This window comes from Oncorhynchus tshawytscha, linkage group LG20, assembly GCF_018296145.1.
Source record: "Oncorhynchus tshawytscha isolate Ot180627B linkage group LG20, Otsh_v2.0, whole genome shotgun sequence".
Classification (NCBI taxonomy): domain Eukaryota; kingdom Metazoa; phylum Chordata; class Actinopteri; order Salmoniformes; family Salmonidae; genus Oncorhynchus; species Oncorhynchus tshawytscha.
This window is the reverse complement of record NC_056448.1, coordinates 40,528,356-40,544,040: the sequence shown is the minus strand read 5'-3', so window position 1 is coordinate 40,544,040 and position 15,685 is coordinate 40,528,356. Positions and strand designations below refer to the sequence as shown.

At 39.3% G+C, this 15,685-nt stretch overlaps 1 protein-coding gene across 3 annotated transcripts in view; it reads left to right on the top strand.

The window, feature by feature from the left end:
- Positions 1 to 15,685, top strand: part of LOC112236036 (cAMP-specific 3',5'-cyclic phosphodiesterase 4D-like) — a 372,033-nt gene that overhangs the window by 30,338 nt on the left and 326,010 nt on the right. For all 3 annotated transcript variants that reach the window (XR_006079477.1, XM_042302645.1, XM_042302646.1), the window contains exon 2: positions 14,190 to 14,275. Coding sequence is in view for 2 of the 3 variants with exons in the window: in XM_042302645.1 (XP_042158579.1) it covers positions 14,190 to 14,275 (86 nt within the window). In the remaining variant the exon portion in view is untranslated. The remainder of the gene's footprint in view (positions 1 to 14,189; positions 14,276 to 15,685) is intronic.

Sequence of the window (15,685 nt, the reverse complement as noted above, 5' to 3'; positions counted from 1 at the left end):
TTGCTTATGGTGGAATACAGCTCATTTAATGCTGTCTTAGTGCCAGCCTCTGACTGTGGTGGTATGTAAACAGCTACAAAGAATATAGATGAAAACTCTCTCGGTAGGTAATGTGGTCTGCAGCTTATCATGCAATAGCTCGAGACTTCCTTAGATATTGTGCAACAGCTGTCTTACCAGACGCCGCTGTTCTATCCTGCCGGTACATCGTATAACCAGCCAGTATGTTGATATTGCCGTCGTTCAGCCACGACTCCGTGAGGCATAAGATGTTACAGTTTTTAATGTCCAGTTGGAAGTTTAATCTTCCCAATAACTCGTCCATTTTATTGTCCAAAGATTGCATTTTTGCGAGCAGAATTGAGGGGAGTTGGGGTTTATTTGATCGCCTCCGACTCCTCAGAAGGCAGCCTGCCCACCGGCCTCTCTTTTTCCACCTCATCTTCACGCAGATCACTGGGTTCGGGCCTGTTCCCGAGGGAGCCATATATCCTCCGCCTCGGGCTCGTCAGTCGTGAAAGACGAAAAAGGATTACGCTAGTCTGCAGGTGAGAAATTGCAGTCTTGATGTCTAGAAGTTATTTTCGGTCATAAGAGACGGTAGTGGCAACATTATGTACAAAATAGTAAAAAAATAAGTTACAAACAACGCAGATAAACAAACTAAAAAACACCATTGGTTGGGGGCAGGTACAACGTCTGCCTTCTGCTCCAGCACCATTTTATATATATGTCCGGTCAATTGGAAATCACCTTTAAAATGTCAAGCGCGCTCTAATGCGGATCTTCCACATAGGATCACCACACACTCACACTATTCAAATATCCTATTTCAACTTTCCTCTGCTTTGGAATACCACCCCCACAATATAATGCGCACAGCATCCTAGACTCTTTATTGACCACCGAGGCAGGACTCTGTGCAAACTCTATTACTTTTAGGCAGAGCATCCATCAAAACAAACTAAAGAGGACAATCAATGTTCATACTGTATTCTTCCTCCCACAGAGTAAAAAAGTAGGACAAAGGTGCATCTGTTTCCATAGAAACCAGGACCAGATAGGCATTATTACCTAAAAATGTGACCATCCTATCTTGTAACTTTGTCTAGGTGAAATGCATTGGCAATACAATTGCATTGTACAAAAAAAGATTTGAGTTGGATTTCCTCACCATTATACCATTATCTCATACCATTATCTCATACCATTATCACTGTGACACTTCCAATACATATCTTTTTTTGCTTTACTTAGGTTAATAGAACATATATTTTGCATTGTTTAGTTGGCATTCATGATGTTGCAAAATACAAAATAATATCAAGATAAATAAATAGTTAACAATGAACGTAAGTTTTTTATTCTGGCATTTTTTTGGCTGGTATGTTTCTGAACTTCCATTAAGCAGGTAGACACTTATTTAAACTAGATGATAATTGAAAGCGAACTCTTATACCTGAAGATGTGACCCAGTGATGGACCCCTTCTGATCCTAATCTTACCTGACAGCTTGGAATTGGATTGGGACTGCAGCCTCCGCTATCCTGTTGGTTCTCTCTCTGTGATACTGTGTATGGTCTGTATATTTCATTGTGATCCTGGTGTGAAATCCATTGTTTCAGTCCCAGATGTGCTACAGGATGTTTACAGAAACAGATTGGTGTTCAAAATCATTTATTGTGGGCCTCTTGAGTAGCGCAGGGGTCTAAGGCACTGCATCACAGTGCCAGCTATGTCACTACAGAGCACTTTTTGATCCCAGGCTGTGTCGCAGCCAGCCGCGACAGGGAGACCCATGAGGAGGCGCACAATTGGCCCATCGCCGTCCGGGTTAGGGGAGGGTTTGGCCGGCCGGATGTCCTGGTCCCATTGCCCTCTAGTAACTCCTGTGGCGGGCCGGGCACATGCACTCTGACATGGTCGCTAGTTGTAAGGTGTTTCCTCCGACACACCGGTGCAGCTGGCTTCCGGGTTAAGCAAGCAATGTGTCAAGAAGGGGTCGTGTTTTGGAGGATGTACGGCTCCCTACCTTGGCCTCTCCTGAGTCCGTACGGGAGTTGCAGCGATGGGACAAGACTGTAACTGCCAATTGGATATCATGAAATTGGGGAGAAAAAGGGGTAAAAAAAAAGAAAATGATTTATTGTGAGCAATTCTGTGGTACTTTAGAAGGATCCTTACCCTGTAAGCAGTCTATGGACAAGGTATGACAGCAGCCCATGCTTTGGTTTTATTTACCTGGCCACTGTTTCAAACGCTTACTTTTTAACATTTGTGGCACAAATGCAATGATTGTAAAAGCCCAATATGGATTTTTTGTATACTATATAGCCTTTTCACACTTCATGTCCAAAACATCTAGAAGTTACTTAACTGAGTTCCACAATAATGTTTATATACTTTAGAACCTCTGTGTCACCAGCCCTATCAGCTAGTGACCAAGCCAGGCCCGTTTAGGAGTCATTTCCCGTAGTCAAATTACCTAGTGGCCTCATGGGTGGAATGTTTTTCATGTTTTTCATAATTTCATAATTAATACTTTTTTTTTAAACAGTCAAAAATCTAGTGTTTCCATGTCAAACTTTAAAAATATACAATTTTCAGTCTTCTGTGATATATACGTTTAATATTGGGATGCAAACTCAAAATTTAACACATTTCAACTCTATATCTGACATGGTACAGGTGTCTTTTTTTAAGCCTGTAATCATGTGTGTGAGGTGTATACTTTTCAGTGATGTAAATTACTTAAATAAAAATACTTTAAAGTACTACTTAACTCGTTTTATTTAGGTATCTGTACTTTACTTTTACTTTACTTTATTTTTGACAACTTTTACTTCACTACATTCTTAAAGAAAATAATGTACTTTTTTACTCCATACATTTTCCATGACACCCAAAAGTACTTGTTACATCTTGAACGCTCAGGCAGGACAGCAATATGGTCCAATTCACACACGTATCAATATAATGTGTTGTCATCCCTATTGCCTATGATCTGGCGGACTCACTAAATATAATACTCCATTTGTAAATTATGTCTGAGTATTGGAGTATGCCTCTGTCTGTCCGTAAATGTAAAAGATTGTGCCGTCTGGTTTGCTTAATATATATAAGGAATTTGATGTATATCATTTACTTTTACTTTAGTATGATAATTGAGTACTTTCCCACCACTGACTTAAGTACATTTAAAACAAGATACTTTTAAACTTTCACTCAAGTAGTATTTTACTTGGTGACTTTCACTTTTACTTGAATCATTTTCTATTAAGGTATCTTTAGTATGACAATTGAGTACTTTTTCCACCACTGATACTTTTGTTTCAAAGTAGATTTGTTTAAGACTACCAAGAAACACTGTGTGACCCTGATTCAACCCACTGCAGTTAAAGGTTGGAACTCTCAAGGGCATGGGACTGTGGCAGCAACAACAGCGTCAGCACAACTCCCCCTCGTATTGCCCTCTGAGAATACAAGTCAATCTGTTGCTGTAGTAAGTCAATCTGTTGCTGTAGTGGTACGACCTCTGTGTGTGCACACTGAACTGTAGTGGTACGACCTCTGTGTGTGCACACTGAACTGTAGTGGTACGACCTCTGTGTGTGCACACTGAACTGTAGTGGTACGACCTCTGTGTGTGCACACTGAACTGTAGTGGTACGACCTCTGTGTGTGCACACTGAACTGTAGTGTCACCACATATTGGTCATGACCTTTAGCTAGGTCACATCCTATAGCTGGCTATACCTCCATTAATCTTTCCTTGATTCCTTGCAGCGTCCTCTCCTTCTCAAACCATATGGGAGGAGAAGATCCAAGGTCCCTCCCCTTGCAACTTGTCTTCCAATACATTTTGAGACGGAAGTGAGGAGAGAATCAGGAAAATATCAATTGGGAGGGAACAAGCCACTGAGTTGTGATAAAGGCACCTCCCTCACTCAGTGAAGTAGTAGCCTCCCACTGGGCACAGACGTCAGCTCAACGTCTATTTTTGATATACATTGGGTTGCGTAATGTGAATTCATCCTACAATCAACCAAAAAACATTCATAATGTCATTGGATTTAAGTTAAAAGTTGTGTGAAAAAAGACTAAATCCCCGTAGGTTGATGGCTTTTTACAAATCCAGTTTTCCACATTGATTCAACGTCATCAAATTTGGGGTGTTGAAATCACGTGGAAACAACATTGATTCAACCAGTTTTTGCCCAGTGAGCCCTCCCTCCCTCCCTCCCTCCCTCCCTCCCTCCCTCCCTCCCTCCCTCCCTCCCTCCCTCCCTCCCTCCCTCCCTCCCTCCCTCCCTCCCTCCCTCCCCCTCCCTCCCTCCCTCCCTCCCTCCCTCCCTCCCTCCCTCTCTCTGTCACTCAGTGAAGTAGTAGCTTCTCCCTCCCTCACTCAGAGAAGTCGTAGCTTCTCTCTCAGTCAGCGTATGGACGTTTAGACAAGCCATATTCACCATGAGAAACGTGTCATGTTGCATATGATTCACCATGAGAAATGTGTCATGTTGCATATGAGTCACCATGAGAAACAACGCGTCATGTTGCATATGATTCACCATGAGAAACATATCATGTTGCATATGATTCACCATGAGAAACAATGTGTCATGTTGCATATGATTCACCATGAGAAACAACGTCTCATGTTGCATATGATTCACCATGAGAAACAGCGTCTCATGTTGCATATGATTCACCATGAGAAACATATCATGTTGCATATGATTCACCATAAGAAACCTGTCATGTTGCATATGATTCACCATAAGAAACCTGTCATGTTGCATATGATTCACCATAAGAAACATATCATGTTGCATATGATTCACCATAAGAAACATATCATGTTGCATATGATTCACCATAAGAAACGTGTCATGTTGCATATGATTCACCATAAGAAACCTGTCATGTTGCATATGATTCACCATAAGAAACCTGTCATGTTGCATATGATTCACCATAAGAAACCTGTCATGTTGCATATGATTCACCATAAGAAACCTGTCATGTTGCATATGATTCACCATGAGAAACAACGTCTCATGTTGCATATGATTCACCATAAGAAATGTGTCATGTTGCATATGATTCACCATAAGAAATGTGTCATGTTGCATATGATTCACCATAAGAAACGTGTCATGTTGCATATGATTCACCATAAGAAACGTGTCATGTTGCATATGATTCACCATAAGAAACCTGTCATGTTGCATATGATTCACCATAAGAAACGTGTCATGTTGCATATGATTCACCATAAGAAACATATCATGTTGCATATGATTCACCATAAGAAACATATCATGTTGCATATGATTCACCATCAGAAACCTGTCATGTTGCATATGATTCACCATGAGAAACAACGTCTCATGTTGCATATGATTCACCATGAGAAGCGTGTCATGTTGCATATGATTCACCATAAGAAACCTGTCATGTTGCATATGATTCACCATGAGAAATGTGTCATGTTGCATATGATTCACCATAAGAAACATATCATGTTGCATATGATTCACCATAAGAAACCTGTCATGTTGCATATGATTCACCATGAGAAGCGTGTCATGTTGCATATGATTCACCATGAGAAGCGTGTCATGTTGCATATGATTCACCATAAGAAATGTGTCATGTTGCATATGATTCACCATAAGAAACATATCATGTTGCATATGATTCACCCTAAGAAACCTGTCATGTTGCATATGATTCACCATAAGAAACATATCATGTTGCATATGATTCACCATAAGAAACATATCATGTTGCATATGATTCACCATCAGAAACCTATCATGTTGCATATGATTCACCATGAGAAACAACGTCTCATGTTGCATATGATTCACCATAAGAAACCTGTCATGTTGCATATGATTCACCATAAGAAACCTGTCATGTTGCATATGATTCACCATAAGAAACCTGTCATGTTGCATATGATTCACCATAAGAAACCTGTCATGTTGCATATGATTCACCATAACAAACCTGTCATGTTGCATATGATTCACCATAAGAAACCTGTCATGTTGCATATGATTCACCATGAGAAACAACGTCTCATGTTGCATATGATTCACCATAAGAAATGTGTCATGTTGCATATGATTCACCATAAGAAATGTGTCATGTTGCATATGATTCACCATAAGAAACGTGTCATGTTGCATATGATTCACCATAAGAAACGTGTCATGTTGCATATGATTCACCATAAGAAACCTGTCATGTTGCATATGATTCACCATAAGAAACGTGTCATGTTGCATATGATTCACCATAAGAAACCTGTCATGTTGCATATGATTCACCATAAGAAACGTGTCATGTTGCATATGATTCACCATAAGAAACCTGTCATGTTGCATATGATTCACCATAAGAAACGTGTCATGTTGCATATGATTCACCATAAGAAACGTGTCATGTTGCATATGATTCACCATAAGAAACCTGTCATGTTGCATATGATTCACCATAAGAAACGTGTCATGTTGCATATGATTCACCATAAGAAACGTGTCATGTTGCATATGATTCACCATAAGAAACGTGTCATGTTGCATATGATTCACCATAAGAAACGTGTCATGTTGCATATGATTCACCATAAGAAACGTGTCATGTTGCATATGATTCACCATAAGAAATGTGTCATGTTGCATATGATTCACCATAAGAAATGTGTCATGTTGCATATGATTCACCATAAGAAACCTGTCATGTTGCATATGATTCACCATAAGAAACGTGTCATGTTGCATATGATTCACCATAAGAAACGTGTCATGTTGCATATGATTCACCATAAGAAATGTGTCATGTTGCATATGATTCACCATAAGAAATATTTCATGTTGCATATGATTCACCATAAGAAACCTGTCATGTTGCATATGATTCACCATAAGAAACCTGTCATGTTGCATATGATTCACCATGAGAAGCGTGTCATGTTGCATATGATTCACCATGAGAAGCGTGTCATGTTGCATATGATTCACCATAAGAAACGTGTCATGTTGCATATGATTCACCATAAGAAACGTGTCATGTTGCATATGATTCACCATAAGAAACGTGTCATGTTGCATATGATTCACCATAAGAAACGTGTCATGTTGCATATGATTCACCATAAGAAACGTGTCATGTTGCATATGATTCACCATAAGAAACGTGTCATGTTGCATATGATTCACCATAAGAAACCTGTCATGTTGCATATGATTCACCATGAGAAATGTGTCATGTTGCATATGATTCACCATAAGAAACATATCATGTTGCATATGATTCACCATAAGAAACCTGTCATGTTGCATATGATTCACCATAAGAAACGTGTCATGTTGCATATGATTCACCATAAGAAACGTGTCATGTTGCATATGATTCACCATAAGAAACCTGTCATGTTGCATATGATTCACCATAAGAAACGTGTCATGTTGCATATGATTCACCATAAGAAACGTGTCATGTTGCATATGATTCACCATAAGAAACGTGTCATGTTGCATATGATTCACCATAAGAAACCTGTCATGTTGCATATGATTCACCATAAGAAACGTGTCATGTTGCATATGATTCACCATAAGAAATGTGTCATGTTGCATATGATTCACCATAAGAAATGTGTCATGTTGCATATGATTCACCATAAGAAACCTGTCATGTTGCATATGATTCACCATAAGAAACGTGTCATGTTGCATATGATTCACCATAAGAAACGTGTCATGTTGCATATGATTCACCATAAGAAATGTGTCATGTTGCATATGATTCACCATAAGAAATGTGTCATGTTGCATATGATTCACCATAAGAAACCTGTCATGTTGCATATGATTCACCATAAGAAACGTGTCATGTTGCATATGATTCACCATAAGAAACGTGTCATGTTGCATATGATTCACCATAAGAAACGTGTCATGTTGCATATGATTCACCATAAGAAACGTGTCATGTTGCATATGATTCACCATAAGAAACGTGTCATGTTGCATATGATTCACCATAAGAAACGTGTCATGTTGCATATGATTCACCATAAGAAACGTGTCATGTTGCATATGATTCACCATAAGAAACGTGTCATGTTGCATATGATTCACCATGAGAAACCTGTCATGATGCATATGATTCACCATGAGAAACGTGTCATGTTGCATATGATTCACCATAAGAAACCTGTCATGTTGCATATGATTCACCATAAGAAACGTGTCATGTTGCATATGATTCACCATAAGAAACGTGTCATGTTGCATATGATTCACCATGAGAAACGTGTCATGTTGCATATGATTCACCATAAGAAACGTGTCATGTTGCATATGATTCACCATAAGAAACGTGTCATGTTGCATATGATTCACCATAAGAAACGTGTCATGTTGCATATGATTCACCATGAGAAACCTGTCATGATGCATATGATTCACCATGAGAAACGTGTCATGTTGCATATGATTCACCATAAGAAACCTGTCATGTTGCATATGATTCACCATAAGAAACGTGTCATGTTGCATATGATTCACCATAAGAAACGTGTCATGTTGCATATGATTCACCATGAGAAACGTGTCATGTTGCATATGATTCACCATAAGAAACGTGTCATGTTGCATATGATTCACCATAAGAAACGTGTCATGTTGCATATGATTCACCCTAAGAAACGTGTCATGTTGCATATGATTCACCATAAGAAACGTGTCATGTTGCATATGATTCACCATAAGAAACGTGTCATGTTGCATATGATTCACCATAAGAAACCTGTCATGTTGCATATGATTCACCATGAGAAATGTGTCATGTTGCATATGATTCACCATAAGAAACATATCATGTTGCATATGATTCACCATAAGAAACCTGTCATGTTGCATATGATTCACCATAAGAAACGTGTCATGTTGCATATGATTCACCATAAGAAACGTGTCATGTTGCATATGATTCACCATAAGAAACCTGTCATGTTGCATATGATTCACCATAAGAAACGTGTCATGTTGCATATGATTCACCATAAGAAACGTGTCATGTTGCATATGATTCACCATAAGAAACGTGTCATGTTGCATATGATTCACCATAAGAAACCTGTCATGTTGCATATGATTCACCATAAGAAACGTGTCATGTTGCATATGATTCACCATAAGAAATGTGTCATGTTGCATATGATTCACCATAAGAAATGTGTCATGTTGCATATGATTCACCATAAGAAACCTGTCATGTTGCATATGATTCACCATAAGAAACGTGTCATGTTGCATATGATTCACCATAAGAAACGTGTCATGTTGCATATGATTCACCATAAGAAATGTGTCATGTTGCATATGATTCACCATAAGAAATGTGTCATGTTGCATATGATTCACCATAAGAAACCTGTCATGTTGCATATGATTCACCATAAGAAACGTGTCATGTTGCATATGATTCACCATAAGAAACGTGTCATGTTGCATATGATTCACCATAAGAAACGTGTCATGTTGCATATGATTCACCATAAGAAACGTGTCATGTTGCATATGATTCACCATAAGAAACGTGTCATGTTGCATATGATTCACCATAAGAAACGTGTCATGTTGCATATGATTCACCATAAGAAACGTGTCATGTTGCATATGATTCACCATAAGAAACGTGTCATGTTGCATATGATTCACCATGAGAAACCTGTCATGATGCATATGATTCACCATGAGAAACGTGTCATGTTGCATATGATTCACCATAAGAAACCTGTCATGTTGCATATGATTCACCATAAGAAACGTGTCATGTTGCATATGATTCACCATAAGAAACGTGTCATGTTGCATATGATTCACCATGAGAAACGTGTCATGTTGCATATGATTCACCATAAGAAACGTGTCATGTTGCATATGATTCACCATAAGAAACGTGTCATGTTGCATATGATTCACCATAAGAAACGTGTCATGTTGCATATGATTCACCATAAGAAACGTGTCATGTTGCATATGATTCACCATAAGAAACGTGTCATGTTGCATATGATTCACCATAAGAAACCTGTCATGTTGCATATGATTCACCATAAGAAACGTGTCATGTTGCATATGATTCACCATAAGAAACGTGTCATGTTGCATATGATTCACCATAGAAACGTGTCATGTTGCATATGATTCACCATAAGAAACGTGTCATGTTGCATATGATTCACCATAAGAAACGTGTCATGTTGCATATGATTCACCATAAGAAACGTGTCATGTTTGCATATGATTCACCATAAGAAACGTGTCATGTTGCATATGATTCACCATAAGAAACGTGTCATGTTGCATATGATTCACCATAAGAAACGTGTCATGTTGCATATGATTCACCATAAGAAACGTGTCATGTTGCATATGATTCACCATAAGAAACGTGTCATGTTGCATATGATTCACCATAAGAAACGTGTCATGTTGCATATGATTCACCATAAGAAACGTGTCATGTTGCATATGATTCACCATAAGAAACGTGTCATGTTGCATATGATTCACCATAAGAAACGTGTCATGTTGCATATGATTCACCATAAGAAACGTGTCATGTTGCATATGATTCACCATAAGAAACGTGTCATGTTGCATATGATTCACCATAAGAAACGTGTCATGTTGCATATGATTCACCATAAGAAACGTGTCATGTTGCATATGATTCACCATAAGAAACGTGTCATGTTGCATATGATTCACCATAAGAAACGTGTCATGTTGCATATGATTCACCATAAGAAACGTGTCATGTTGCATATGATTCACCATAAGAAACGTGTCATGTTGCATATGATTCACCATAAGAAACGTGTCATGTTGCATATGATTCACCATAAGAAACGTGTCATGTTGCATATGATTCACCATAAGAAACGTGTCATGTTGCATATGATTCACCATAAGAAACGTGTCATGTTGCATATGATTCACCATAAGAAACGTGTCATGTTGCATATGATTCACCATAAGAAACGTGTCATGTTGCATATGATTCACCATAAGAAACCTGTCATGTTGCATATGATTCACCATAAGAAACGTGTCATGTTGCATATGATTCACCATAAGAAACGTGTCATGTTGCATATGATTCACCATAAGAAACGTGTCATGTTGCATATGATTCACCATAAGAAACGTGTCATGTTGCATATGATTCACCATAAGAAACGTGTCATGTTGCATATGATTCACCATAAGAAACGTGTCATGTTGCATATGATTCACCATAAGAAATGTGTCATGTTGCATATGATTCACCATAAGAAACGTGTCATGTTGCATATGATTCACCATAAGAAACGTGTCATGTTGCATATGATTCACCATAAGAAACGTGTCATGTTGCATATGATTCACCATAAGAAATGTGTCATGTTGCATATGATTCACCATAAGAAATGTGTCATGTTGCATATGATTCACCATAAGAAACGTGTCATGTTGCATATGATTCACCATAAGAAACGTGTCATGTTGCATATGATTCACCATGAGAAACGTGTCATGTTGCATGACCGCTCTTCCTCTTTTTCTACTTCTGCTTGCTGACTTGTTTAAAAAAAAAATGCACTCCATAGCTATATCTAAATATTTTACCATCTCCAATTAACTGTTTTCTATCTATCTATGCAAATGACATTTTCCTTTATAAAATATTAATTATACTCGTACATTATTGGACATTAATCTCTTTTATGGAAGTCGACAGCATCGGAATGAATAACGATATGTATGTCCCATCAAATGAAATTGCCAGACCACAAAAACTCTTCCAACAGAACAATATTTGAGTTTGCAACACAGATTAAATCAATCTATTGTTCAATCAAATATTCAGCTCTATTTTAGCTAATCAGGAGGCTAGACTCAAACTAAATATGCTTTAGAAGCCAAAAAACAATATCCATTCAATGGCAATTATACCCTAGCCTTCTCTGCCTTGGAGTAAATAAGAACTAGAGAGCTGTAGGAAAGCACCAGAAGTAAATAAGACCTAGAGAGCTGTAGGAAAGCACCAGAAGTAAATAAGACCTAGAGAGCTGTAGGAAAGCACCAGAAGTAAATAAGACCTAGAGAGCTGTAGGAAAGCACCAGAAGTAAATAAGACCTAGAGAGCTGTAGGAAAGCTCCAGAAGCTCATCCCAGGAGTTAATAGGTCTGTGTCTGCCCATGATGGGCATTTTTGTTTACTCTGGCAGGTACCGTCCTGGAGAGTGCCTGGGGGAAAGGCTTAGAGAGCTACCCAGCTGAGGACACACTAGTTTGGCAGGAGGAGCGGCAGGGACTCAGCTCTGGATGGAGGCGGTTATGTGGAGGTGGTGGTGGCATTGGCAATCAACGTCCGTCAGCACATTTAGCCATGCAACGCACCTGTGGAGTTTGTGAGAGAGTGGATGGTGTGAGAAAGGTTGCGGTATTCAGGGCAAGCTAAAATGAGTGTTTCATTTATAATGTAGCCTGCCAAAAATAGAGATGACTGGCAGGCAAAACTAACACTAAGCATACATCTATTGGTTCAAAGTATCAAATCTTATAGACAGATAAGACAAATAATGCCAAACCTTATTGTGCTTGTCATTCAGTTATAAACTCAAATGTAATGTTTAATGATGTGATGGTAATCTCCAGAAGGTGTTTTCGGAAAACGGGTTAAAATCCAAGTCTTGTTGAATAAGTATACAGCCAATACCAGTTTATGGTTCCTGAAAAAAGAGAGAAAGGTATTTCTGTTGATATATTTTTTTTCTCCAAGAAAAACATACTTTTTAAAAATAAGAAATTCCAAAAGTGCCTGTAGTGGCAAAGCCACATGGCCATGGGCTATGAACTGAAGGAAAAGGCAGGCCAACATACACTGAGTGAACACAACATTAAGTACATCTTCCTAATATTGAGTTACACCCCCTTTTGCCCTCAGAACCGCCTCAATTAGTTGAGTCATGGACTCTACAAGGTGTCTAAAACGTTCCACAGGGATGCTGGCCCATGTTGTCTCCAATGCTTCCCACGGTTGTGTCAAGTTGGCTGGATGTCCTTTGGATGGTGGAACATTCTTGATGCACACGGAAAACTGTTGAGCATGAAAAACCCAGCAGCGTTGCAGTTCTTGACACACTCAAACTGGTGCACCTGGCACCTACTACCATACCCAGTTCACGTAAATATTTTGTCTTGCCCATTCACTGAACGACACACATACACAATCCATGTCTCAATTGTTTCAAGGCTTATAAATCCTTCTTTAACCCGTCTCCTCTCCTTCATTTACACTGATTGAAGTGGATTTAACACGTGACATCAAGAAGGGATCATAACTTTCACCTGGATTCACCTGGTCAGTCTGTGTCATGGAAGGAGCCTAATGTTGTGTGTAGTCAGTGTAAATCAAGTAGAATATAAAATCAGGACAGGCCGGAATCCAAACGACTAGCCTGAAATGTTCTCTACTCAGTTCGTAGAAATTCAGCCCAACGTATGCGACATGTTGAAGTACCCCAGCCGACACGTGACTTATAAAGCCCACGGAGTAGCCTAAACAGATGGCAAAGGAAAGGTTGACCAAGCCCTTTCAGGTATCCTTTTTGTTTGTCTTCATTTGAAGCATTATTGGAGATAATGACATAAAACATATCCTAGACCAGTGTAGGCTACTGCTCAGGGGCCAGGGGCAACTCAGACATAAAACATATCCTAGACCAGTGTAGGCTACTGCTCAGGGGCCAGGGGCAACTCAGACATAAAACATATCCTAGACCAGTGTAGGCTACTGCTCAGGGGCCAGGGGAAACTCAGACATAAAACATATCCTAGACCAGTGTAGGCTACTGCTCAGGGGCCAGGGGCAACTCAGACATAAAAATAGAGCAAATAGATTGTTTTCTTTCTGTTTGTCTCCTCTTGTCGTCGTGTTAATTGAATTCTTGTAATTATTATTTTGTAAGGTTGAGGAGAACCCCCCACCCCCCTGTTGTTTTCCTTTTATGCCATGTACAAGTAAATAAATATAAACCTAATGAATACAATACAACAATAAACACCAGGAAGAGATGCTGTTGTGTTCATCTGCCTCCACTCTCTCCTCTTGTTCTCCAGGGTTCTGGCGGCTTTGGACAGCGGGAGTGGGAGCAGTACCCAGGATGCTAAAGAATGAGAATTCCAGAGAGGACAGAAGAGAGAGTGTAAGTCCATTTTAGTATCTCTATACTGCTGTGTGTTTTCCCCACAGTTCATCCATTTCAACTATCATCCTAAGGTTGTCCCCCAAACATTCTATGACAATAGCATTTGAATTTGAAGGCTTGCTAGAATCTAACTGTCTTAAACTTTCGGTGCCAATTCACATTGTAAAACTCAAACAAAGATGTCTGAACTCTATTTTATTTTATTTTATTATTTTTATTTAACCTTTATTTAACCAGGAAGGGCTCATTGAGATTAAAATTTCTTTTTCAAGAGCGCATTGGCCAAGATAGGCAGCACCAAGTCATTACAAAAAAATTACAGACAGACAACATAAAAAACTACAAGTAATCTAGTAAAAACCATTGAATTCACAAGAGTATAAAACATCAAATGAAAAACATTGACAGGTCAGGGAATCAGCCTCAAAATCCTTCATCAGTGATTTAAAAACACCAATCGGGACAAGTTCTTCCAGTTTAAAAGTATTTTGTAAGGTGTTCCAAGACCATGGCGCAGAGTACATAAAAGCCCTTTTACCAAATTCAGTACTATTGCTTTATTGATCTAATTCCATCCTTATGACCAGATAGAGAAAAGCTCATCCAACCATAAAGGTTCTGGATCTATTCAGAGGTTGCAGACAGCACGGTTCTGTAAGAACACCTATTCATTAATCCCTACAAAGCTATTTCACCCCCTCATCTAATGAGTGGAAGAGCTGTTTATTGCACTGAGAGAGATAGTGAGAGAGAGAGCGAGAGAGCGAGAGAGAGAGAGAGGAGAGAGAGAGAGAGAGAGAGAGAGAGAGAGAGAGAGAGAGAGGGAGAGGGAGAGGGAGAGGGAGAGAGAGAGAGAGAGGGAGAGGGAGAGGGAGAGGGAGAGGGAGAGGGAGAGGGAGGGGGAGAGAGAGAGGGAGGGGGAGAGAGTGTAAAATGGCTGAGGTATGACTCAGAGGCTTGAAGGTCAGAGGTAAACAGTCTGCTAAACTCCCGCCAGCATGTTTGTCTCTGATTCTCAAACTCTCCCAGAGCCAACATGTGATAGGGGGCACAAGTGTCACACTAGAAGACTGCATTTAGACAGGAAGCCCCATTTTTTTCTTCCACTAATTGGTCTTTTGACCAATCACATCAGATATTTTCACATCAGATCTTTTTCAGAGCTAATCTGATTGGTCAAAAGAAATAAATATCAGAATCAGGCTGCCTGTGTTAACGCAGCCATAGTCCCCTCACTAGGTCTGTTCCCGTTCAATCCACTGTCAGTCTAGAACTGCATCACCCAGGACGTCTCCTGTCACTGTTTATTTTGAATGCCACTAAATGAGGGCAAAAGGCACTCAGAGCAAAGGCTATGCATACACTTCGAAATGCGACCGCATAAAGTGCTCAGCAATTAAGATATCC